Source organism: Vicugna pacos, chromosome 17 (assembly GCF_048564905.1).
Source record: "Vicugna pacos chromosome 17, VicPac4, whole genome shotgun sequence".
NCBI lineage: Eukaryota > Metazoa > Chordata > Mammalia > Artiodactyla > Camelidae > Vicugna > Vicugna pacos.
This window is the reverse complement of record NC_133003.1, coordinates 14419802-14447281: the sequence shown is the minus strand read 5'-3', so window position 1 is coordinate 14447281 and position 27480 is coordinate 14419802. Positions and strand designations below refer to the sequence as shown.

The 27480-nt window shown below is 46.1% G+C and overlaps 1 protein-coding gene across 1 annotated transcript in view; it reads left to right on the top strand.

Moving 5' to 3' along the window:
• Positions 1–27480, top strand: part of SCN10A (sodium voltage-gated channel alpha subunit 10) — a 77195-nt gene that overhangs the window by 33539 nt on the left and 16176 nt on the right. The window contains 8 exon segments of the mRNA XM_072941026.1: positions 5740–5978; positions 8626–8799; positions 15465–15824; positions 17888–18334; positions 19682–19822; positions 21461–21584; positions 22491–22645; positions 25698–25871. Of these exon segments, the coding sequence (XP_072797127.1) occupies positions 5740–5978; positions 8626–8799; positions 15465–15824; positions 17888–18334; positions 19682–19822; positions 21461–21584; positions 22491–22645; positions 25698–25871 (1814 nt within the window).

Sequence of the window (27480 nt, the reverse complement as noted above, 5' to 3'; positions counted from 1 at the left end):
TCCCCTTTTTTATATCCTTGGCTCTGTTACCCTTGATCAATGTGGCTGTTTTTTAATGTGGATAAAAATTTTAAAACAATGGACTCCAATGAATGAAATCCCGTAGTTCATCTCTTGTTCAAATGAACATCTGTTTCATATGTATTCACAAAAGTAGATTTGAAAAAGTGATCCAGGTATGCAAGAAATTTAACAATCTTTAATTTTCAAATATAGAAAAATTATTCTGATGTATTTCATGGCTGTAACTTTTACGGTTGTAATTTAATTTCCATCTCAAGCCCCTATCATGCTGAGCATTGGAAGACAATTTAAGCAAATTAATTAGTCAATTTAACTAAATCCTTGTCAATTCAGGGTTCTGTCATCAAGTGGGAATCCACTCAGTCTTCACAGGGATGCATCTAAGTTCCAGCTGCTTACACTAAGTCAAGTGGGTGGAGAAAGAAAACGACTACATGACAATCAAGTTCCCTGAGAGCATGGCTGCATCCTTCTCACCTGAGTAAAAGACCTGTCTTCTTATCCAACCTTTGTTTTGCCCCAGTGTATGAAAAATATGGCCTTAGTCATATCCAGTTACTTACCTGCCCTAGACAAGTGTAAAATGTCCTGTGCTGGAGGAGGGAGAAGGGAGCTTGGAGGTTGGTGTGTCCCTGAGAAGGGGTCCTGTGGTCTCCCCTCCGAGCCCTGGGCTGAATCCTAACTGCAGGGCGGGGCATGGTGGACAAAAGAAACCAAAAAAGATGTTTGAGGGATTTGAAAACAGAGCCAATCTGTGCCTTAATGTCTAGGTAAAGCTGGGAGTGGCAAGTCTTAGAGAGAGACCCACACGCCCAGCATGACAGAAACTGTGGGGTAGGACGTGCTAGTAATGTTCCCAAGTAGAGATGATCTGAGGCTGTTTAGAGGGTGCCTTGTGGTCTCCGCATGACAGGAGAGTAGCTGGATGATGACCTTGCTCCCACTGAAGGCTACTGAAGGAGATGAGTGAGAGCCAAAGAGGGAACCTGGAAAGGCAAAGAGGGAACAGCCATCTCCCTGGCTCTCCCACCAGTGGCCAGATGAGAATGTTGATGACTCAAGTGAAATACATTTGGCAATGACTAAGGACCAGTTCAACCCTCTATGAACCTTGAGCTCCCTAGAACTCAGACACAGTATGAATTGAATTCAGTTGTGGGGGAAAAACCCTTAAGTTATATTTCTTGCATACCTGAGTTTGAGTTTTGAGAAATGTGTACGTATTCCAGTGAAAACAATTTGTACATACTCACTTATGTTATTTTTCCTCATGGATAACTACCAATAATTACTTCTCATTGTGATGGTGTCTGCACATCTAACATTTTTCATGGCTGTGTAGAATTTCACCCTGCTACTATGCCCACAACTTTTTGTTAGCCAGGTAGGTTGCTTGGATTTTTTTTCATTTTTTGCTGTTAGCCCTCAAACAGTAAATGTTAAATACAAACAGCTTGCTTTTTCACTTACTCCCGAGAGCTATCAGCTCCCTCCTTCTCTCTTTTTTTCATTTATTCACCCAACAAACATTTGTTGAGTGCCTGCTATGGGTCTGGCATTGCTCCAGGTGTTGAGGATTCATTGGTAAGCAAGATAGAAGCCTGTGTTCATGGAATCTCCATCCTGGGGGCTGGGGTCTACAGATAATGAACACAAAGAGATATTCAGGTAGTGATAAGACATAGGAGAAAAAATAAAGTAGGGAAGGATATAGAATACAGGGGCTGCAGAAGGGGTTGTTTTAGAGAAGGTGGTTGCCGAAGGCCATGCTCTCCAAGGAGACCAGAAATCTGAATGAAGTAAGGGAATCTGCCTTATGAGAACCTGGGGGACAGGGTTCCAGACAGATGAACAGCAAATGCAATGCATTTTGCAGGAATGAGACAGGAATGAACAAAACAAATGTCCTTTACACACTCCAACTGAGGTAAGAACCAAAGAGGTGAGATGGATGAGAAGCAGCAGAGGTGGGAGTTAGGAACACAGGCCCTGGAGCCTGACTGTCAGGGTTTGCATCCCGGCTTTGCCACTTCTGCTAAGATGTGCCACCTTGAAGCGCCATCAGCTGCTCTGTGCCTCAGTTTTCTCACCTGTAAAATAGGGGAAATGTACTTACCTTGCAGTGTTGTGTTGGTGAGTTAGTGTAAGGAAGGTGCTTAGGTCTGCTACCGGCAAAGAGGAGATACTTAGCAGATACTGGCTGTTCTTCACTAGGTTGTAGATTCCACAAGGGCAAAGATTTGCTCATAGCTGGATTTCTGGTCCCAGAAGAGCAGAGCATAGGCACTCAACAAACAGTTGTTGAATGAGTATGAGGCACAAAGGTGATGTTTGGGGTGTGATGCTAATTTATAATGACTTGAGCTGATGAACAGGAGAAGAAGAAATGGTCAGATAATGTGAAGTAGGTTAGACTTTCCCCCAAGAAGATACTGTGAGAGTAGACTAGGAAAGGCAGGGGAAACACTGACATTTTTTAAAGAATCTGGATAAAGACAACCTTAGGTTAAGTCAAAAAGATCAAAGTTTTTTGAGTAGAGGACAGGTGACCTGTGATCTTTTGGGTTGGACATTATATCCACCACGCCCATGGAATACAGAAGGGTTGCTTGATACTGTCAGAATTGTGATAGGATTGACAAAGGTCACCTCTTTGGGAGTGTTTGTGCCTGAGAAATTCTGGCCCAAGCCAGTAAGAACTTGGCAGTTCACTGAGCTTCGGGCACGTGAACCGTGTATGCCAGCATACAAACTAAGACTGGACAGCTGTCCAGACCAGACGACCAGAAGCAGGAGCACAGCTGTGAGCACAGCCCAGTCTGTACCCTCATGCTGAGTGGGAGAGAAGGACAGGGAACAAGTTATTACCAGGACGCTGAGTATCTTGAGGGAGAAGTGCAGAATGCTAAGGGAAATATGGAAAGTTTAGCCTGGGGTTGGGGAAGTATTCTAGGCAGAAAGGACAGCCAAAGCCTGAAGCAGAAAAGAACGTAACACTTGAAGAAATGAAAAAGCCCAATGTGGCTGGAGTACAGAGAGCAAGGAGGAGAGGGGCTCAAAATAAGGCTGGAGGGACCACCTGGGGCCAGACCCACGGAACTTCCTACACTGTACTAAGGACTTGGGACTTCATCCTAAAAGCAGTGAGGGGCCATTAAAGAACTGGAGGCAGGGGCTATATTTGTGCTTTATAAAGGTTACTGTGAATACATGCAGAGAATGGAATTAAGAGGGGAAAACTGTTGGCAGGGAAACCAGTTAGGAGGAAACCAGGTAAGCGATGGCAGAGGCTGGGCTCTGGGGAAGTGGCAGAGGGGACGATGGGAAATGGAAGGATTTGAGAGCTATCTAGGGGGCATAAGATTCAGAACCCAGTAGACAATATGTGTATATACAGATATAGACAAATAAAATTGTAAAATACTTAAAGTGTACATTGAGATGATTTAAGTACACGTTGTGAAAGGATTCCCCCATCAAGTTAATTAACACCTCCATCACCTCACATATTTATCTTTTTTTTTTTTGGTGAAAATATTTATGTTCTACTCTTAGCAAATTTCAACGATACAATACAGTGTTATCAACTACAGTCACCGTGTTATACATTAGATCCTTGGACATCATTCATCTTACAGCTGAATCTAGTTTGTACCCTTACCAAACTCTTCCTATTTCCCCTACTCCCAGCCCTTGGCAACCACTTTTCTGAGCGTGACCTTTTTTTTTCAAGATTCCACATATAAGTGATACCATGCAGTATCAGTATTGGTCTTTCTCTGTCTGGCTTATTTCACTTAGCATAATGCCCTCATGGTTAAGGGCAAACAGCAGAATTTCCTTCTTTCTCGTTGCTGAGTAATATTCCATTGTGTTTATATACCACATCTTTTTAAATCATTCATCCATTGTTGGACACTTAGATTGTTTCCATATCTTGGCTACTGTGAATAATGCTGCAGTAAACATGGGAGTGCAGCTATCTCTTTGAGACAGCGGTTTCATTTCCTTTGTGTATGGACCTTGTTGGATCATGTGGTAGTTCTATTCTTAAATTTTTAAGAGAGCTCCATACTGTTTTTCATAGCAGCTGCACCAATTTACATTCCAATCAACAGTGTACTATATATATATAAAGTTTTTTATATCTCCAGAAATATATCTGCCTCATCCTTTTTCATAATGTATTTTACTAGTTTCCTTTTTTTGTTCTTATAAACAATGGTCCACAAAGAAAGAGGTGGTATATCTGCAGTGTGTATATCTTGCAGTGAAATTCATAGATAGACCCAAAGCTATGTAATTAACCTCCATAGAGGTGGCCCCAGTTACACATCCAAGTGGAAATTTATAGAAGCAGCTAGAGATGTGAATCTGGATCCTAAGGAGGAGATCAGAAACTTGACATATAATTTGGGAAGAATCTGCATAGAGATGATTTATTTGTTAAGGCTGCTCAATGAGATCACCTAGAGAGAGAGAGACTAAGGAGAGAATGCTTGAGTTCTCCAACATTTAAAGGCAGGAAGGGAAGAGGGAGACAGGAACAGAAATTGAGAAGTGATCACTGACATGGAGGAAAAACCGAGATCATGACGTCCTGGACCAGATAGACAGAAGGTTTCAAAGAGAGCATTATAAACACTGTCATCTGCTGTGAGAGGCAGAGTAAGGTGAGGACTAGAAATTGATGGTTTGAATTTGGAAGGGATAATAGCCTGATTCCAGGGGCTGGGAAGGAAACAGAAAGTGAGAAAGTGGAGGTTAAGTGTAGCAAACACATAAGGAATTTTGCTGTTCAGAGGACAGTTGATGAAGGATATCATGGGGTCCAGGGAGACCTTTTAAAAAGTGGAGATAAAACTAAAACATGCTTGAATGATGATGGGAATGGTCCAGAGGGGAGAGAAGGGGGATGACACAGGCCATGAGTAGGTGTGAGAAAAGGGGGGCCCCTACACATGTGGGAGGAGTGGAGCCAGCTCATGCGCTGGGCGGGGCATGAGGCAGATCTGGGGATGGACTTGCAGATTCACTGGAGGCTCAGCAATGCAATGAAGAAAAGGAAGTCCATATGCTCGTGATTCTGTATTCTGATGGAAATCAAAGGGAGCTCATCAGCAGAGAGCGAGGATTTGAGAGGAGGAGGTGGAGGTTGGAGGAGAAGGGAGGAAGTGAGAAGTGCTGGTCTGTAAGACTGAAGGAACTGACTGAAATAGAGAAATGCGGCAGGAGTTCTGGGCAGTGACAAGCTGGGACCAGTCGGCATGGTTGTGTATTTTTTCCAACGTGGTTCAGCTGGTTGGCTGCAGGTATCGAGTCCTCTGTCTCTTGGGTTTATTCAAAGCTAGGGTTTTACCAGGCAAGCACAATGGAGAAGGGAGAGGGTGAGGGAATGGGGGAGTCAGCAAGAGTGTAAAGAGGGGTGGACCTGAAATCTAAGTTGGGGGGTTGAGAAGACATGACCTACACGATAGGCAGTTAAAAAGTATAGGGTTCCTGGTTTGAAGGACTGAATGGGGACAGAGATTGGGTTGCACTTGCTAGACTACGGGAGCTCAAAAAGGAGGAACTGATCATCAGAGAGAGAGAGAGCTGCAGTGGAGACTGGAGTTGGCCATTATTGGGAATGACAAGGTCTAGGGGATGGCCATGGGTTGGGCGTCTGAGTCCATGCCTGGCTAACAGCTGTCAATGACCATACCTGTGATGCAGAGTTGGAGGAGTCTAAACAGAGGTGCCCACCCCGCTTGACCAGCTTGGCTCAGAAGTATCTGATCTGGGAGTGCTGCCCCACCTGGGTGAAACTCAAGGAACTTCTCTTTGGGATTGTGACGGACCCCTTTGCAGAGCTCACCATCACCTTGTGCATCGTGGTGAACACCATCTTCATGGCCATGGAGCACTATGGCATGAGCTTCGCCTTTGACACCATGCTCCAGACAGGCAACATTGTGAGTGCACTGGCAGCCTTTGCCCGCGCTGCCATGGCTGGGGGGCTTTGGGGTGAGGTAGGGGTGCTGGCAGCATGCCCTCCCTCCCTGGAGTGTTGGTCAAGCTTGCTGACAGCAGAGCAGCAGGATGGGAAATGTGTGGACACTGAGTGGGGGAAGCCAAGTCGAGGACAAGGCTGAGCTGGTGGGAACTGCTTTGGGATGAAGGAGCACAGAGAAGAGGATGGAGAGAGCCCTGACCTAGGGGCAGCCAGCTCCCCCTTTACAGAACCTACAGAATTCTCTGGATCTCAGCTGCCTCTACCTTAAAGTGAATGCCACTTTCCCATCTTAAGGCAATCTATGAACTTGCAGATTTCCTTCTGGTTTTATTGCTTCTGTGACTGCTAAACACAGTGGCTCTGGCTTTTCAAAGCTGTCATTTAAGGGCAGAAAGGGGAGGGGAGGGAAAGGAAGATAATAAGGAGGGAACGTGAGAACGTGGTTGGTGTTGTAATAAAGGCATCAGGGAGTCAGAACTTTTTTCTTTTCTGGTTTAGATATGATGCTCCTTTAAATTTTCCTCCATTATTTTTTAGTATTATTTGCTTTTAACAAGGTAAAATCCATCCTGGATTTCACCGCATGCTGGGTAAAGTATCTGACTCGGAGGCAGAACATCTGTCCTCAGCCCCCTTAGGAACAGTAACAGTGACACCTACTCAAGACCGGACATGGTCTCAGATGCTTCTCTCAGGTTATCTCATTTTATTGTCACAAAAACCTAGTATGGCAGGCACTATTACTATGCCCTTTCACAGGTGGTAAAACAGAGGCATGGGAGGTTAATTTGCCCAAGTTCATAGAGGTAAGTGGCAGGGTTATGATTTGAAACCAGGCCAACTGGCTCTGAAGTTCACCCTTTTCAACTCCTGGGCTAAATTCCCTCACAAGAGCTACTGCTCTGTGTGTGTGTGTGTGTGTGTGTGTGTGTGTGTGTGTGTGTGTGTGTGTGACAGAGAGAGTGTTTGTGTTGTGTGTGTTGTGTATGTGTGTGTACGCACATGCACACAAGAAAAGCAGAAGCTAGGAAGGTCAGGGTCCTGCCTCCACGTCCACACCAGTGGCCATCGCCCTACAGCTGGCTTACTAGGCCTATCAGGACATCCAGCTCTTCTGACTCCTTGTAGGTGGCTAAGGTAGAAGGAAGGGTCCCACAGGAAGTGTGACTACTCTTCTCTAGGAACCTCCCCGCCTCCCCCAGAATCCAAGGATGCCACTGTGTTCTGGACACTGTGGAGCCAGCATGTCATATGTTTCAGCAGCATCTAGGCTAAGAGATCACGTTCTGTGTGGGAAAAGGGGAAATGGAAAGCGAAGAGAGAGCTTATTGCCAAGAAGTCATCATCGATCCCAGAGAGTCTTATGGAAGGGACCTTGGAGCCCACCCCACACTTTATAGTTGGAGACATTGAGTCAAGAAAGACCAAAGGCTTGACCGCTGTGACAGAGCACAGTACCATTTTTAAAAAAGGAAGAAAGGCAAGCGCTGTGTGGTGCTTACAAGTCAGGTGCTTTGGAAGTGTCGTCTCAGTATCACAGCAATCCTATGAAATTATCACCACCCTCACAGCCCAGAAGGGAGCATTAAGACTCAGAGGTTAAGTGTCCTGCCCAAGGTGGCATAGCTGGTGAAGGTGGAGCCAGAGGTGACCCCAGTTTGTCTAGGGCATAGGACCTCACCCCCACCACCCACCACATCACACTGATTTGCCCACAAAGGGCTCTCAGACAGTTGCAGCCTTGCGGCATCAGGCAAGTCACTTAAACTCTCAGCCATATCCTTCTCTGCAAAAGGGTTGCAACTGCCTCTGTTTCCCAGGCTGGTGAGAGGCTTGGATGAAAGCAAATGAGAAAAAATTGCCTGACCCTGGTCTTTGGTTTCTTCCTTGCCTGTCTCCCTTCCCTGCTGGTTGTTGTGTGACCTGAGCCTGGTCCTGACCTCTCTCAGTGTCAGAAGTCTGCCCTGTTGAAGACCATTTAGGCTACTCAGAGCTGAAAGAAACTTGAGACAATGTACTATTATTGTTCTTGCTAATAGCTATTACTTATTAATGAAGTACTATCTGCCAGGACCTTTGCTAAGAAGTGCATATGCATTATCTCATTTTAAGCCCATTATACAGATGAAGGAATTGAGGTAGAGAGGATGCACTCTTTGTCCAAGCTTATACAAGCTAGGAAATGGCTGAGTTGGGATTTTTATCTGGGTCTGTGTTGCCCCACAATCTCTGCTTTTAAACTACTGAACCAGACTGACTTCTCATTCATATAATTATATAATTATTATCCTAATGGTTATCTGCTTACTCCATGTCTAACACCATCCATAGGGAAACTGAGGCACGGAAATGTGTGTTCCCTGTGCCCTGATCCAGAGTAATGTGTATTCCCTGTGCCCTGGTCCAGAGATTTCTCTATGCTGCCACATTGAGCGTTCCCATCTCTGGTCCTTCAGGAGCCTGCAGATAACATGGAAACCGAATAAAAACAAAGTAAAAGGAGTTGCTGTTTGATAAACAGGACATTTCTCCCGCCCCCACCCTATTTGTCATTGTCCCCTGACTCCACAGACCAAGCTGAGATGGATCCCTGTTTCTGTCCATAGGTCTTTACCGTGATATTTACTGCTGAAATGGTCTTCAAAATCATAGCCTTCGACCCTTACTATTACTTCCAGAAGAGGTGGAACATCTTCGACTGCATCATCGTCACCGTGAGCCTGATAGAACTGGGCACAGCTAGGAAGGGGAGTCTGACGGTGCTGCGGACCTTCCGCCTGGTAATGCGCTCCCTTGGCGAGTTGGGGAAACCACATCCAGGCAGGCTCCCCCGGAACAGACTGTCCTTTGGGGACCCTACCAGCCAGCTCTCTCTTCCTCTCCAGTCCCTGTAGGAGGAGGCAGGGCATGGCTCCTGGGACCTGGAAATTTGGTGCTTTTCCACTTACTCAAAGTGAGGGCCGGCCTTCTCCTCTCCAGACCTGGGGCCCCTCATCTGCACCAAGAGGGGACTTCCCAGCACCCTCTTGTTCTCTTATCAGTAACAACGACCGACCGTCATAGCAGCTACGGTTTCTTGAGCTCTGACAGCGCGTCGGACACAGAGCTAACCCCTCGACACAACATACCTTACTATATGCTTCCATCACCCTTGACAGTGTTGCCTTTACTGTCCCCGCAGACGAGGAAAACTGAGACATGGTGGCTAAACGATGGCTCAAAGTCTCCACGCTGCTGAGTGAGCCTCAGACCTGCATCTCTAAGCCAGGCTGCCTGACAGAGTCCCAGCTCCTCCTGCCCCAAGGAGGTCATTCCCTGGGTCCCCAGATCACAGCCCCGATGTCTCACGCACCTCAAAAACTGCCTCCTACTAGCCTCATGTTTCAGGATGGTTTACCATTCTATCCCAAGGGCCTAGCACATCCTAGGAACTCCTGTTGATTGAAGGAAGGAAGGAAAGGAAAAAGGAAGAAAAAAGGAAAGAAGGAAGGAAGGAAAAGTCTGTGTCTTCATTCTTACTTTTTCCTTCCTCTCAAAATAGCATCGCTTCCCTCCCCATCATTTAAAGCCTGGCTCCATTAATCCCATTGATCTGCCCTGGTACCAGTACTGCACTGTCTCCATGACTGCAATTGCCTTGAATACGTCCAGTGTCTGTAAGTCAAGTCACCCACCTTGCTGTATTTTTTCAGGAATATCGTGGCCCCTGCACTTTGTATTCGTTTCAGAATCAACTTGCCAAGTGACACACAGACATACACACAGAATTGTTGTTTTGTTTTCCTATTGTGACTGCAATAATCTTTAGATCACTTTGGGAAGAAATGTATCCCCTATGTTACGCAGTCTTCGGATCCCTGAACATGGCATACCCTCCACTTACTTCAGTCTTTCAGTCATTTTATAATTTCTCCATACGGGTTTTCTCCATATTTTGTTAAGTTTATTCCTAGATATTCCATAGTTCATTATGCTATTTTAAATGAAATCTCTTTTTCAATGGCCTTTTCTGAGTGTTTTTTTTTTTGCTAGATTTTGTCATTTAATGTTTTTCTATCCAGATACCTCTGTTATTAATTCTAATGATTTATCTATTTAATCTTTTACATTCGTTAACACAATCGCATCATATGCAAATGATGTGTTTTGTTTTTTCTTTTCTAATCCGTATACCATTTGGTTCTTTTTATTACTTTACTGTGCTACGTAGGACATTCAGTACACTGTTGAAAAGAAGTGTTAATAGCAGACATCCTTGCTGTTTTCCTGATCTCAAAGAAAATGCTTTCAGCATTTCAGCAAGTCTGATATTTGTGGCAGGTTTTTTTTTTTAAGATTAAAAGAAAAAAAGCCTCTATCACTTTAGGGAAATTCTCTTTTGTCAAGAATATTAATCATGGATGGATGTTTAATTTTATCAGATAATTGTTCTGCATGATTAAGATAATCACATGGTTTTCTCTAATCTGTTAAAGTAGTGAATTATACTAATTGATTTCCTAATGTTAAATCCACTTTGCATTCCTGGGATAAGCCCAAGTTGATCATGATACACTTTTAATACATTGTTAGATTAAGTTTGCTAATAGTTTTTTTAATGTTTGCATCCATATTGATGAGTAATATTTGGCCTGTGGTTTTCCTTATTTGCATCTTCCTTGCTAGGTTTTGGTATTTAGTTATCAAAGTTATGCTAATCTCCATAAAAAGAGGTGAGGAGTGTTCATCTTCTTCTCCACCCAATCTTTGGGTAAGATCGGACTGATTTGTTCTTTGTAAGTTTGGTAGAATTCACTAATTAAGCCATCTGGAGGTCAAGATTTTTCATTACTGACTTAATTTTCCTGATGGTTGTGAAACTAGTCAGATTTTCTATTTCTCAAGTTGGTTTTGGTAAATTATATTTTTCTAAAAATTTTTCCTTCTTATCTAAATTTTTGAGTTGATTGGCATAAAGTTGTGTATGCTGTGCCGTTATCTTTTAATGCTATCACCTATACTTACGGTATTTTTTCTTTCTTTAAAAGTAGTGATTTTTGCTTTCTCCCGTCTCTTTTTATTAGTCTTGCCAAAGATCGTCAATTTAATTAGTCTCTTCAAAGAACCAACTTTCAGTTTGTTGATCCTCTCTACTTCATTGATGTTTTCTATTTCAATTAATCCTGCATCTTATCTTAATTACATCCTCCGTTCAACATATTTTATTCTTTTCTAACTTCTTAGATAGAATTTTCAACCTATTTTCTTTTCCAGTATTTTCATTTAAGACTTCAATTGCCTTCTAAGAACTGCTGTAATATGTAGAATTTTCCATATTGTTTGGCTCTAAATTTTTCCTAATTTCAAATTTGATTTATTCTTTGACTCAAAGGTTAATTAGAAGCCTGGTTCTTAATTTTGAAATGTTACGTGGTATGTCTAGTTATCTTTATGCCACCAAGGCCTAGCTTAATTGTATTATACTCAGAGAACATGCACTGTATGATTTTAAAGCTTTGAAATTTATTGATAATTTTCTTTTGGCTCAGTGTAGTGAAAATGTTCCTATGCACTTGAAAAGAATGTGTCTTCTGCAGCTGTTGAATGTAGTACCCTGCATGTATATCCATTGGATAGAGAAAGTTCAGTGTGTGGTCCAAATATTCTATAACCCTGCTTATTTTTGTCTACTTGTTTTAGCAATTACTGAGATGGTAGTGTACAAAAATATCTCCCACTCTGATTATGGCATGGTCTGTTTTCCCTTGTGGTTCTATCTTGAGGCTATGTTATTAAATGCATACATATTTTAAGTTATTACGTCTTCCCAGTAAGTAAAGTGAAACTTTTATCCGTAAGAATTGACTGTTTTTATCGCTAGAGAACTTTTTTTGCCCTAAAAAATTTCTTTTGCCTAATATTAATTAAACAACTCTGTTTTCTTTTAGTTTTGAATTTGCCTGATATATCTTTATCCATCCTTTTACTTCCAGCCTTTGTGTATCTTTAGGGTTTTTATATGTCTGTTATAAATAGTATACGGTCAGATTTTGGATTCTTATTCAGTTCTGACAATCTACTCTTTGTCTTCTAACCAAAGCATTTCATCCACTTATTTTATTGCGAATACTGATATATTTGGATATGTGTTCTATCATTGTATTCTGGGTTCTCTATTTCCTTCCTCTGTTCTAGTATTTTTGTTCTCTCTCTCTTATAGATTTACTTTGGACTATTTGTTTTCCCCTGTTCCATTTTCCTCTTTTATTGATTTGAAACTAAATACTCTGTTTTTATTCTTTGAGAGGTTACCTTAGAAATGACAGCATGTATAGTTAACTTAATCAAAGTCAAAATCTAGGTAATACTGTTATTTTCCAGGACAACTTCTTATTCCAGTTACCCTTTTCCAACTATTGTCTTAAGTATTTTCATTTTATCTTGTTTTTAAAAAGCTATGTGACTTAATCAATGATAAATAAGCCCAAGTTTGTACAAACTATACCCAGAATTCAGCAGCTTAACCCAGTAAAGGTTTATTCCATACTCACATCATAGTCTGATGCAAGCCAGTCAGCTCTAGGTGGGACTCCTTTTAGAAGGGACTATGCCACATATGAAGAAGACCTGCACGACCTTCAAAGTTTGCCTCCTGCTTGTAGAAAGATGGCCAAGTTTACACAGTCAGAGGCTTTTTCAGTCAGGGCCCATCGTTTCTTTTGCAGTACAGGTCCTCCAAAACTGAGATGTCTTCAGACCCCTCTGTGTGCTATACACCCAGATTGCTTTCTTTAACAAGGTTCTCAATTCTGCCTTTTTTTCCCCCTTGTCTCCATGCCTTTTTCTCTCAAATGGCAGCTATACCATTAATATGATCTTCACTAAGATTTGCTTCATTTCATTGACAAGTCTAACTGGTCTTCAACACATAAAGATTTCATCCCTTTGGTTGCTCTTGGAGATCTAAAGCAGTGTACTTCCCTAAACCTTCAAGACTCTAAACTTCTGGATTCTATTTCCTCTTGTTTCTTATCAATCAGCCAATAGTCCCTGAGCTCATCTCATTCTTGTAGCAATCTCGACAAACGTAGCCAATTACAACTGACACACGATGCTAAGGTTCTGTTTTATAGACCCTTTCCTTAGGGCTGCTGGCTCACGATCTGCCCCAGAATTATTGCAGGCAATCATTTTGCCACCACAACACACATCACCACTTTCCAATCCTCCTTATATCAGTTTCCCTGTTGTCCACCATGTAATCACAAAGCCAGTGTCATGCATTTGATAATGTTGATATGGCAATGGCTCTCTTCAGTGTACTAATTGCTACATTACTCAGGATAAGTACAAGTAGTTGCAGTGACAATCTCTAAATCTGTGAATTAATATAATAAAGGTTTATGTTTTGCAACATACTCAGTGCTGGTTGGGAAGCTTTCCTGATGTGTCCACTCCAAGTAGTGACTCAGGGATCCAGGATGATGTGATGTCACCATCTTCAGTGGGTGGCCTCTATGGCGGCCATGGGAGGGGAGGAGAAAGTGCATGGCGTTTTATGGCTCTGCCTGAAAGTAGTGTATGTTACTTCCATCCCCATCTCTATTCCATCAGCCGGAATCCAATAATATGACCACAACTATTTGCAAGTAAAGCTGGAAAAGTCTTCTTTTGTGTCTGAGATGAGTAAATGTGAATGGGGACCATATAGCCAGGCTCTGCCCTGCCCCATGAGATTTTATTGTTGTGTCCATTCAGTGTTTGTTTAGATTCAGTCTCATACTACGCCTTCCTTGCTCTTTATACCTTCTTGCATAGAATACCATCCTTCTGGGATCACTTTCTTTCTGCCTGAAGGACATCATTTAGAATGTCTTTTAGTGAATGCCTTCTGGCAGTAACCTCTCTCAGTTTTATCTAAAATTTGCCACTCAGTTTGCCCTTGTCTTGAGAGATACTTCTTATGGAATCTAGCCTTAATGGGGCAGGGGGTAGAAATTCCTGTTTTACTCTCTACCTTAGGCAGGCCCTTGGATGTGTTTCCTGCTTGCTATGCCTCATGAGGCCATTAAAACGTATGCTCAGATTCACTCAGTTTTGCAAATGTCTTCAGAGAAAAAGCTGGCTTCAGCAATCTGTTTATATTTCTAAATTCCCATAGTCACTTAATTTTTGGCTAAAGAATTACTTACTTTATTGACATATCATCAATGTGCTTAAGATTTTATTACCTAGCATTTTTAGTAACTTTTTGATGGAAAGTGGAACCCACGGGGGACCCAGTGTAGTCTACCTTATTACTCTGTCTTCTGATACTCTTCACAAGTGTAAGGCTCATTTCACCATCAAGTGGTGACCTCCCCAGTAGAGGACAGCTATTAGACTTACCTTGCATTCTATTCTAAAAGTAAAGCATCCTCATTAAAGTAAGTTCCATGTTAGATCTAAAGGAAACATAGACCACCTCCCCAATCACATCAGAAAATGGATATGGAACTTCCTGAATAAGAGGATTAAATCTCCTCCCTTGGGACTTACTCATTGCTGTGTTGGAAGATTAAACTGCTGTTCTGTCCAGCATGGCATCCTAGCACCTTGGCCAGAGCCTGGCTCTTAGTAAGTACTCCGTAAATTAGCCCATCCATGATCGCTAAGCTCACATGTTTCTTTCTAACAAATTAGAGAACTACACAAATGTATTTTTTTTAATATTTAGACATCTCTTTTGCTCTCTTGTGGGACTTAGCACATTTGGGTTGACAATGAAGACTTTGAGTCTTTGCCTTGTCTCTGTAACTAAACCATTAGTTCCATGAGGGTAGAAGCCCACGTACCTCTCCCCATATACCTCACAGGTTAGTACAGTGCCATGCACATGCCTGGCTGGCATTCAACAAAATAGGTAGATTGGTCAATTAAACAAACTGACGAATCCCAGTTCCATGAAATCACGCATACTTGCCATTTCAGAGCTGATTAGGACAACCGATGTTGTCTGCCCTCCAGATGAAAAATGCCCTAAGATGATGGTTAGCCAGTATCTCTCAAATGCAGTGGATCATGCCCCACATGCAGGAGGCTAGCCTCTCTGCAGGTCAAAAGTGGGCTGTTTTCACACATTTGTGAGCTCCATCATACCCTACTCCACTCCACAGAATAGATCCACATTCAGGAGGCTTGTGGCTACAGAACAGAGTACATGTCACAAGACCCCCATGCCAGTATGAGACTCCTGACTTTGCTACAGACAGTGGAGTGCATAGGGACCATAGAGGGCTGGTCATATTTTTGAGTAACTGGTGACATAGGAAGAAAGTTCTCTGAAAGCAGCTTCCCGGGATCAACCCATGTTAATGGAATGAGCTGCCACCTGCTTTTCCCACACCTTTGGTTTCTGGCTAAGACTTGAGATGAAAGGTGATGAAAGCAGCCTCCAGGACCTGACACAGTCTCCATTTCTCTGCAGCTGCGGGTCTTCAAGCTGGCCAAGTCCTGGCCAACCTTAAACACGCTCATTAAGATCATTGGAAACTCAGTGGGTGCTCTGGGAAACCTCACCATCATCCTGGCCATCATCGTCTTTGTCTTCGCCCTGGTTGGCAAACAGCTCCTTGGGGACAACTACAAGAAAAACCGGCACAAAATCTCTGCGCCCAACGAAGACTGGCCGCGCTGGCACATGCATGACTTCTTCCACTCCTTCCTCATCGTCTTCCGGATCCTCTGTGGAGAGTGGATCGAGAACATGTGGGCCTGCATGGAAGTCGGTGATAAATCCATCTGCCTCATCCTCTTCTTGACTGTGATGGTTCTGGGGAACCTGGTGGTGAGTGCTGAGCCCCCTGGATGGGGCACTGTCTTGTGGGCCGTGCAGGAGACGTCCCGGGGACCCTAGGAAGTTTTGCACATGTTCTGCCTACATCGGCCCCCCACCCTGGCTGAAGGGCTCCCGGCTCCCCGAGGCCCCAGGGATGACGCATCATAAGAACTCTTGGTTGGGACGCAGCTGGAAATAGCAGATACGATAGAGAAGAAAAGACCTGGTTTAGAATCCCAGCTCCACTTCTAATAAAGCTGGGTGACCCAGCACAAGAGACAATCTCCTGAGCTTTAATTTCCTTAAAATCAAGAAAACAGTGCTTACTCATGGGCTTACTGGGAGAATTAAATTACAGGAATGATACATGCAAATTGCCTAGTGCAGTGTCTGGGCCACAACAGGTACTCGATAAACAGTAGCTGTTAGTTATTGAAGGGAGATTTCCTGTGCCCACTCTAGGGGGTCTCAGAAGACATCTTTTTCCAGGGGAGTAGGAACTGGCTGACGTCTCCAAGCTACACGGGGTCTCGATAGGAGCAGGTGGGCAAACACAATGAGACAAGAGGAAGGAGAGGAGCTGGATCATGGACAACAGCCAACGCGATGATAATAACAAAACTAGGCTGGGGGGAGCCCCTCTGGTGACCTTTCTTCCAACTGGTCCCAGCACCCTTCCTCTGGCCAAGCCTGGCTCCACATCCTCAGCTTGTCTCTAACTCACTCAAATTCTTGGCACCCTTGCTCTCCCAGCTCTGGCCAGGGTTCAGGTGGGAGATGTGATTTCCAGGAGCCCCTTTCTTTTTTTTTTTATTGAAGTGTAGTTGATTTATAATATTGTGTTAGTTTCAGATGTATAGCATAGCAACTGGGTTTTTTTTGCGGATTATATTCCATTATAGGTTATTGAAATATATTGGGTATAATTCCCTGTGCTATACAGTCAATCCTTGTTGCTTACCTATTTTATGTATAGTAATTTATATCTGTTAATCCCATACTCCTAATTTATCCCTCCCCTTCTACCTCTCCCCTTTTGTAACCATAAGTTTGTTTTCTGTGTGTGAATCCATTTCTCTTTCGTGTATAGATTCATTTGTATTATTTTTTAGATTCCACATATAAGTGATATCATATAATAATTTGCTTTCTCTGACTTATTTCGCTAAGCATTATACTCTAGGTCCATCCATGTTGCTGCAAATGGCAATATTTCATTCTTTTTAATGGCTGAGTAATAGTCCATTGTATGTATGTATGTGTGTGTGTGTGTGTGTGTGTATAATCTACCACATCTTCTCAAGCCAATCTTGATGGGCACTTAGGTTGCTTCCATGCCTTGCAGGAGCCCTTTTCTTATTGCCCTGGAAGTCAACCAACTTAGATTCTTTGCCCATAAGAGTTTTACAGAAAAGAGAAAGCTATACCAAGATAGGGGATGAAACAACAAATCCAGACTCTTCAAAATCTTTCCCATCAGGGTCCCTGAGCCATAGGTGCCTTCTCCCCACATTCCCGAGGAGGGGGCTGGACGAAACTCCTTTCTCCCAGGCTGACTTCCCCATCCCTGCAGAGCCACAGGGACCTCTGGCCCTCAGGCAGGGAGTTTGCCTCTCTGAGCACTTTTACATCCCTCGTGTCATTTCCTGTTCACAACCACTCTGAAAGATAGGGAGTCCCCACTCTCTGCTTATGGGTGACAGGAGATGTGCCCAGGATTCCAGAATAAGCAACAGAACCCAGGGTGTGGATGATGAGGGTAGTCCTGGGGCAAGCCCATGCCTGTTCCTCTTTGTCATCCCTGAATGTCCCTTTGCTCAGCAGAGGTGATCCTCCTCTGTGGTGGAGAATGTGTTTCCAAGCCTTGTCCACATGAGGCAGGTCACTTGGGGCATCCCCAAGGACCCCCTCAATTGCGTCAGAGTGTCCACTCCCCCAAGAGGGAAAGCATCCTGGGTGGGCAGGGAGAAGCCTAGGTGCGGCTGTCCTGCCACCCAGCTGCCGACCTGGTGGGCTGTGGCGGGGCTCAGCTCATTGATTGAGTGATGTTCCCTTCCACTCTTTCTCTTCAGGTACTTAACCTCTTCATCGCCCTGCTCCTGAACTCTTTTAGCGCCGACAACCTCACAGCCCCAGAGGAGGATGGGGAGGTGAACAAGCTGCAGGTGGCCCTTGCACGGATCCAGGTGTTTAGCCGTCGCACCAAGGAGGCCCTTCGCAGCTTCCTCAGCCGACCCTGCTTGCTCCCCCGGCCCAAGTCAGAGCCCCAGCTGGTGGTGAAACTCCCACTGTCCGCCACCAAAGCCAAGAACCACATTGCAGCAGACACGGCCATGGGGAGTCCTGGAGGACTCCTGGCTCCCCGAGGCCCCAGGGATGACCACAGTGATTTCATCACCAATCCTAACATATGGGTCTCTGTGCCCATTGCCGAGGGTGAATCTGATCTTGATGAACTGGAGGATGATGGTGAGGAGGATGCTCGGAGCACCCGGCAGCAAGTGATCCCTCAAGGGCAGGTGAGAGTTCTACGGCACCGCCGCAGGACGCAGGGAGGGCCCTCGGGGCTGGAGTGACCAGGGGCAGTAGGGAGATTGTGATAAAGAGGTTTTCCAACCTCAGGGCTGGCACAGCCTTGTGAAGCCCCAGGCCAGCAAGGCAGAAGAGCCCTTGACGTAAGGAAGCACAAACTGTGCCAAGCTCTCTGGAGGAGGTGGCATTTAAACAGGGCCCGGAAGAAAGAGTCAGAATTCCCCAGGCAAGCAGGGTGGAGGGGCAGCGTCTGAGGCCCCGGCCACTTCGAGGTGCTTGGAATTGTCTTTCAAACAGCTGCCCCATTCACTCTGCCCAAGCCAGGCTCTGTGCAGGAGATGCTAATAAGATTCCTCTAAGAACGGGATGTTGTCCAAGAGCAAGGCTCGTCTAATCTTCACCAGCAGATGAAAGAGTCCCGATCATTATGTGACTCATTCATCCAGCTTTTTGCAACAAGGGATGTCACGGGGAAATGACACTTGTTCCTTTGACACCAAAGAATTTAAAACACACTTTTTGGTAATATATATTTTTAAATGCTTTGCACAGTTCCTTACCACCTTAAGCTGATAAATTAACCCTAGTTAACCTCATCTCAACAACTCGGGGCACGCACATCTGCACAAGGTGGGGAGACAGGGATCCCTGTAGGGCCCGGGGGCACAGAGCGCTGCTGGCCAGGCCACTAAGTGCCTTGAGTCTGGAGCTCTTCCATAGCCTCCTTCCCCTGCAGCTGTCAGTTCTCTTGCATTCCAGCAGCTGCTGTTATCAGCTGCCATATTTTACATGCCTTTGTCTGGGTGACAGCCGAGGGCAGGGCGTCACCATCCCCAGAATAAAGGACATGAACTCTGTGATGGCTGTCTCCACTCAGAGTCATTTTTAGTAACTTTAGGGGTTCTTGGGGTCTCCAGAGGGCCTAATTCTGACCTCTGGACAAGTAATAATGGTCACGGCTAACATCTGTGAAACCAAGCACTGCATGGGAAGTGTTTTGCAAGTATTAACATAATAAGTCATCAAAATAACCAAAGGAAGTAGAACTGGCCTTCTCAAGTTTGCAAATGGGAAAAAAAAATGAAGATAAGAGAGGTTAAATAATTTGCCTAAGGTCACACAGCTTGTAAGTGATGACACACCAAGAGTTACACACAGATCTGTCTGGCTATAGAGTTCTCCATGCTCACTCTACCCAAGTGTATGTATGTCTGTATGTTAGTTGCATATATTAGGTCCTTGGTTCTGGCAGATTGTATGGGCAAGATCTCTTCAACTTTAGTAGTCAGCTGAGGATGGGCCCAGGCACCCAAGCTGGGACCCTCTCTCACTAGCAGGAGCAGCTGCTGCAAGTTGGGAGACACGAGGATCACCTGCCGCCCAGGAGCCCAGGTTCTGGGATGTCCTCTGAGGACCTAGCTCCGAACCTAGGTGAGAAGCGGGAAGACGAGGCTGCTGCACAGGGCCCTGCAGAGGTAGGTGTGTGAGCTTCCTGGAGAGGTTGAACAGTCTGCTGGACACTGACCAGTGGGATGGTGGCGGCTGGAGGATGGGGGTGGGGTCCAGACTGTGGGTCGGGTATTCCAAACCGCACTCAACCGCATAACCTCATGTCTCTTCCTGGAAATTTTTAAAGTCCTCCTTAACCTCTGGGCTAATCAGCATGATTTCAGCAGGAAGAGTGAGGTTCTATGAACTGGGGACGGAAGACCAGTTCCTCAACCTCTCTGAGCCTCCGTGTCTCCATGTGTGAAAATGAGCAGTAATGCCTCTTGGTAGGATTCTTTTGAAGCTTAAATGAGATACTGCTTGTCAAGTGTTTAGCTCCTGCCAGAAATGGAATAAGTGCCCAGAAAATGACAGCCAAGAAAAAAAGGAAACAAAAGACAATGCACAGAGAAAAGTTAAGTATCTTTCAAGAGCCAACAGATGAAAGTCAGAGTTCCTGTGAGGAAGTCTTCCCTGTGGCCACCCCCCACCCCCGCTTTCTTTTGTCCACACTGTCTTCTCCGGTCAAAACCAGACTGGTACTGGGCAGAGGCTGTCTATACTGAACGGTATGCTGACAGCCTTACAGAGACTGAGCAGAAAGAAGATTCGGGGTTTAGGAACATCATACAAAAGGTAAAAATAAACTTGGTAGTCTCATTACAAATCTTAAAAAAAAAAAAAGCTACAGTGAAAGAGGTATCCATAAAGATTTAGCATCTGTAATAGCACTGTATTAAATTCAAGAATTTAACTTGACACCTAGCCACTGAGTGCTGGCGGTGACAGGCACTGGGAAAGCAAAGATAAGAAGGACATAATTCATCCCAAAGTTATCAAGCCCATCCGCTTGAGGAGTGCCAGCCACTAGCTGTGTGCTGCTGGGCAAGGCTTACCCAGCGGGGTGAGATAAGAGAGGGGTCTGAGATGGGATCTGAGGGCCCTGGGTGAACACCAGCCACTCGGGTCCAGCAGGATGAGGGCTACCGCCTTCTACACATGGACAGCGTGTTTCTCCTGGGCATTCTAAGGTCTCCTCTGGCTAGTTTTCTCTACTGGGTGTTTTCAGTACACAGCTGCTGGGGATTGTTTTTGTTTTTGTTTTTGTTTTTGTCCATGACCCTGGCCAGGCAGGGAGGGGCCTGACAGTGACAGATGGAGACCCACCCCTCCACTTGGGTCCATTAGCCAAGCGATCAGGTTTACTAATATGAGAGCAGCTTCAGCTCCTAATTGAATTCATCTGGAGACACGATAGGGCTGAAGCTGCCAGGAGGGCAGCAGGGCCCCTGCAGCATAGCTCCGTGATTAAATATTCAAACCCAGTGAAGGCTGAGAGTCTTTATGGGTGTAATTACGGTGTCTCGGGGCCATCGCCAGCACTCCATCAGGGGCCTGGAGGTTTAAAGCCTCTCACAGCTGAACCTCTGGGGCTCTGCAGAGAGCACTGCTGTTCTGGGGCTCAGCTGGCGAGGCACCAAAACACAAGGGACGCCGTGGTGGTCCAGCCCTGAGGGGCTCTCGCTGTGTCTGGAGCTCTGGGCTGGTCAGACCTGCAGTGACCATGTGCAGATTCCTGGGCCCTGCAGAGAGCGGGGTTCACTGCCAGGGCTTCTGCCCTGCAGGGAGTGGACGACATGAGCTCCTCAGAATGCAGCACCGTGGACTGCCCAGATCCCCAGGAGATCCTGAGGAAGATCCCCGAACTGGCAGATGACCTCGATGAACCAGATGACTGCTTCACAGAAGGTAGAGTGGTAGCCACAGGCCTCCTCCCCTTGACATGCTTGAGGGCCAGAATCCAGCTCCACAAACATCCCACCACCACTGTCCAGGGCCCTGGCCTGGGGTCCACAGCAGACAGACAAGCTGGGCCTCTGGCTGCCTCACTCAGACACAGAGGCAAGCAAAGGCTGTGCTTTCCTCATCACCCTCGAAAACACCTGAGTTATAAACTGGCCCTCTTGAGGTTCAAAGGGAAAAACAGCCACTGCCATAAACTCTTGATTTGGGACATAAAGGACTCAAAGGCAGGCCATGATGCGTCTGTGTCCCTCCATCTTTTGTGTGACTCTGAAAGGCAGACCTGCCTCTTACTCTTCTTTTTCCTCGCTGTTTAGAACAGTGAGACCCGTTGTATTGTCCATAGATATTTGTGCAATAAATGAATAATCATATAGTTCATACCATAAAAGTAATTTAAAAAAAACACACACACTTCAATGAGTTTCCAGTTTCACATGACCCTGAGCTGGGCTGCACCCAGACCCCATCCCAGCCGTGTGTTGACCTTTCAGTTCAGCACTGGCTCAGAACATAGCCCCTCAGACAACCCCAGGCCCAGGCCCTGTGGCTTCTCAAGCCTCCAGAGAGGACGGGCACCAGGACAGGGACCACTGGTATCATCTGTAGGGAGGAAGATGGTTGGGAGGAGGTGAGACTGGGCAAGACTGGAGGGGAAAGGAACACCTGAAGGGCAGGATGGAGATGCTGCCTGAAAGAGACCCCACTTTTCTCCTATTCCAGGAAAGAATTCTTTTCCAAAGGAGTGGCCAGTGGATTTCCCAGCAGAGGGGTTTGCCCACCAGGCTGAAGCAAAAACACTCCTCCTTTAACAGTGGGACATCACTCACTCTCAGTCTCCTCTCCCCACAGGCTGCATTCGCTACTATCCCTGCTGCAAAGTGAACGTCACCAAGTTTCCCTGGACCGTGGGCTGGCAGGTGCGCAAGACCTGCTACCACATCGTGGAGCACAGCTGGTTCGAGAGCTTCATTGTCTTCATGATCCTGCTCAGCAGTGGATCTCTAGTAAGGGGAGGTGGGGTCCCTGCCCCAGAGCCCTCCAGGCGGGTTCCCCCACAATCCAAAGGCCCCAGAGCTGCAGCAGTGGGCCCCCCTGCTTCCTGGGCTGAAAGTCCCCATTGTGTGGCTGGAAGTCGAGCTGCAGCCCAGCCTGCCAGCTCCTCGAGCAGGTGTTTGAGGTGCCTGATATACTGGCTGCAAGGATTTCAAGCAATGCATGTATACAGCCCACTTTATAGATGGGGAAACTGACACTCAGAGGGCTTAGGGGACTTGACTTGTGCAAGGTTATCCAGCTTGTCCGTACCAAAACCTAACTTTGCCCTCATTTGATCCCAAAGCCCCTGACTTTCCACCTTTCCACCTTCTGGCCTCCCAAACTCACAGCCCTTTCCTGAGGGCCCAATACAAAGAGGACCATCCCTCCCTGCCCTAGCAAGCCACTTACAAATACGGCTATTATTCATTCATAGCTCACAGCAAATCATTGTAACAGGACTTCTTGTTAACAAGCTCCTGGGGAGCTTGTTAAAATGCAGATTCTGATTCAGTAGAGCTGAGTTGGAGCCTGAGAATTTGCATTTCCAACAAGCTCCTAGGTGAGGATGATGCTGCCGTCCACAGACCACACTTTGAATAACAAGGCCTTATCAGCCAAGAGATTCAGAGTTAAGAGACAATTCCTAAGCCCCTAGCTGAACACCCAGCTTTGTAGGACAAGGAAGGATGTTTCTCTCTGCACCATGGCTTAGGCTCACTACACAGTCTCAACAATCTCCCCAATGAACCAAGATAGATGTAGACACAGGAAGGGACTCCTCATCCCCAGTTGTCCACATTCCATAGATGAGGAAGTCACAGCCCAAAGACACAGAGGGAGCTGCTCAGGGTCCCAGCTATTAGTTAAAGGGAGAACTAGAGCCGTCTCTTGATTCACAGCTCCAAGTGTTTCCACTTATCTTGCTCCCTACATGTCATTTATTCCCTGAAAACAATCTACTGACTACCTGGGCACCACCTTTAATGCCAGGTTTCCCAGGAAGGGAGCAGAACTGCTCAGGGTGTTGTCTCAGCCTGAGGGAGGAGCAAAGGCAGGTGAGAAGAGGTTGGAGAGCTAATAGGTGGGAGGAGGACTAGGCTAGCGATAGCACGAAGCCGAGGGAGAAGAGAGTTGCACGGAGCAGGTTGATCTGCCATCTTGGCTGAGTGGAGAAGGGATGGTGGCATCTGACGGTGCCCATTGTCCACCCAGAATAGCTGCCACTTTGCAGAGCAAGAGGAGGCTGGGCAGAGCATTCGCCACACCTGCCCTTCCCTCTGTCCTGAAAACAACCTTGATCATTTAATGGGAATATAACCATGTGTGCTGTGGACTAGGTGCCTTCTTCATCACCTCGTTAGCTCCCCTGGGCTTTCTCTCCTCATTTCTCCTGTCCGCTGTCCCTTACTCCCTCCCTTCTCTCTCCTTCCCTCCCCTTCCCTCCCCACAGGGAGCTCCCATCACCAGCTGCTGGCCCCGCCCCCAGCTGCTCTCCCTCACCTCCCCATCTCCTTCCCCCAGGGACTGAACAGGCTGGCACCAAATTTAGTCTTCCTTATGCTTTTACTTTGAGTATGCTTTAAAAAAATAAATAGCATGAGTTTTTATCTGACAAAGTGCGAAAAAAAAAAACCACTTGGAAATTATGGAAAAACGCAAAGAAAGAAATATCACCCATTTCCCTATCACTCAGTGAATCTCACTTTGAAAACATTTTGGTGTACTTCCTTCCCATCTTTCTCAGGCATGTAATACATAAATATTACAAAACGGAAGCCGCATTTGTGCATTCTGTAATTTCTCAGTCAATTTTCTCCGTAATCCAGTCCTACCTCATTAAATGGCTGCAGAGTATTCCATGACAGGAATGTGTCATCATTTATTTAACTGCCATCCCAAGCTCTCTTCTAAAAAGCATTGAACATCCTTATATATACTCCTTTGGAGACATTGACTTATTTCCCGTCATAGGTCTAGTCTTAGGACACAGAAATTCGGGTGCAGTATATGGAGGGTGCACTCTGAGCTGGAGCATGTGAAGGAAGGCGGGCAGAGCAGGGAAAGGTCCAGCGTCAGCCTGATCTCATGGGAGCTCTGAAGCCCAGAGGGCCCATGGGACTGTCCCACTTTGAAGCAAGGGGACAATCAGAGGGCCTTGGTTGCCCCCAGAGGAGTGACATGATCTCCTAGAGCGGGGGCAGATCCCCTCAGCCCAGGGAAGTGTGCTCAGGCAATGGAGGCATTCACCAGCTACTGGCAGCCAACAGTCACAGCTGGGTATGGTCACACTGGCCCCTTAAACAGGATGTGGGTGGGGCACTCACAACATCTAGTGTCCTTAGGATACATGCTTTTTTTTTTTTTAAGTACTTGCAGTTACAGTGTGAAGGCAGAATTGCTGAGTCTCTAAAGCCTTTGAGTCATGTTACCAAATCGGCTTCCCAGAAGACTGAACTGGTTTTCCCTCCCCTCAGCCCTGTAGGGGAGTAGCTGCTTCCCCTCAGCCACCCCAACGCGAGGGTTCCCTCCTCTCCCTCACCCATGCCTTCTCATCTTCATCAGTCTGACAAAAGAGACATGGCAGCTTCTTTTCATTTTAATTTCCTTGATTACCAGTGAGATGGAGCATTCTTTTTCAGAGTTCATTGGCGAGTCTTACTTTCATTTTCGTGAAGACCATCCTTGGATGCTTTTATTTTTAAACCAAGTCACTGTTAGCAATCCCTTTGGTTCACTTCCAGAATCCAATTCGAGCAGGTTTCCTTTCTCACTTGTGTTCAGCTCCCCTGCAAAGTATAAGCAGGGCTGTGTGTCCCCGTCCGCTCCGAGGAAGTCCTGGTTTGTATCTCCCAGTGCCTCCTCCACTATCTCCCCAGAGCAGAGAAAACAAAATGATGCAGGCAAGCTGGTTAGCAAAGCTCTCCCGGGGCTGCAGGCAGGGCTGGCTGGTCCTTCCCTGTCCCCAAACCCTAGTGCTGTGGATTCAGGCTGCCTACCATTTTGCTCCCTTCTTTCCAGGCCTTTGAAGATTTTTACCTCGACCAGAAGCCCAAGGTGAAGGCCTTGCTGGAGTACACCGACAGGGTGTTCACCTTTATCTTTGTGTTTGAGATGCTGCTCAAGTGGATGGCCTATGGCTTTAAAAGTTACTTCACCAATGCCTGGTGCTGGCTGGACTTCCTCATCGTGAATGTGAGTGGCCCAGTGGGCACATGTGGGGTTTGGGGTCTTCTCTGGCTGATGGCTGCAGCTGGTGCAAAGGAAGCTCAGAGGCCTGGCCTTCAAGGCCTACTCCAAAGCGAAGTCTTAGCAAGGGGTCCAAGGATAGCCCTGCATACCTGTGAATGATAAGGTCCAGGCAGTACATGATTCCAACACAGTGGTGGTCCTCAGATGAGTCCTCAGTTCCTAGGTCTCCATCCAGAAAGCCCACTTACCGCCCTCTGTATTTTACATCCAGAGCAAGATGGCACATGCCCTCATGTCCATTGACAGAGCTTCTGGACCTAGGGATGTTGAGGGCTGCCCAGCACAGAGAACCTGCCCTCCCACTGACTCAGTGGTCCCCGGTCCTGGCTGTGCTTTGGAATCACCTGGGGAGCTCTTAAGAACACAGTGAACAAACACTACTCTTCCCAGAGATTTGGGTCTTACTGTTGATCCTGGGTGGAGTCCAGGCATCAGGATTTTGTAAAAGCTTCTGGGCACGTCTAATATGCAGACAAGATTGAGAACCACCGAGCTTACACCACTGGAATCTCCTCAGTGGCACTAAAAGGGGTAGAGGGTCCCTTTGCAGAGGTGATGAGCTGGAGCTCATGTGTCCAGACTAACATGTGTCCACTAACCCTGCATTAGGGGATTTACCAGGTGCCTCCCACATGTTACACTTGAGCTTCCTCAAAGCTGTGAGGGGACCATCCTCAGTAAAGTCTCTAGGAGCCTTCCTAGCCGCCAAAGCCAGGAGTGGTCGCTCCCTCCTCTTAGCCGTACAGCCCTCTATCCGTCCAGGCCCTTGCAGTCTTGGCTTTGCAGGGTGGCTGTCTGAGTTATTTGTTCACTGCTGCACATCTGAGGGTCCCTGCAGGCAGGAGGAGGCACGTGCTATGTTTGTCTCTGCCTCCCACACTCCCGCAGTCACCAGTGCCAAGGTCTGCACATCAGAGGTGTTAGGAAATGTGTCTGTATTTGGTGCTTGCCTCCTGAAGCTGGACCGGGTCCAGTTCAGAACATTCTGTCCAGCCTCCTGTGTTGGCAGGCCCTCCACAGCAGGTCTGTGCACCCAATTCTTTTCTCTCCTGGTACCAGTGCACTAGCAGCATCAGGCCACTGTACCACAGGGATTCGCTGTGAGGCCTGAAGTCTGAGGTGATAGTTTTGTGTATATCAAATATTCATAAAAAAAGGGAAATGTTTTATTCTGGCTACCCACCCCTGTTAAGGGCACAGTCACTCCTACCTGAGTAAGTCTCACTAGTTTCATTCCTGATCACCTGAAATGGCCACCCACTCATCCATCCATCCATCCTCCTACTAATTCTTCCTTTTGATCATCTACCCTTTTTTCCATACACCCCTCCTTCCATCTGTCCAACCATTCACCTTTCCTTTTTCCTTCCTACCTTTTGATTTGTGTTTCTAACTATCCTCTCATCTAACCTTCTATTCACTCATTCAAGCATCTTCCATCCAAGCATCCTTCTATTCATTCATTTTTTCATCTTTCTCTTCTTCCTTTAACTCATCCATCTATCCTTCCTTTTTTCCACCCATCTGTCCATTCATCCATCCACGCATGCAT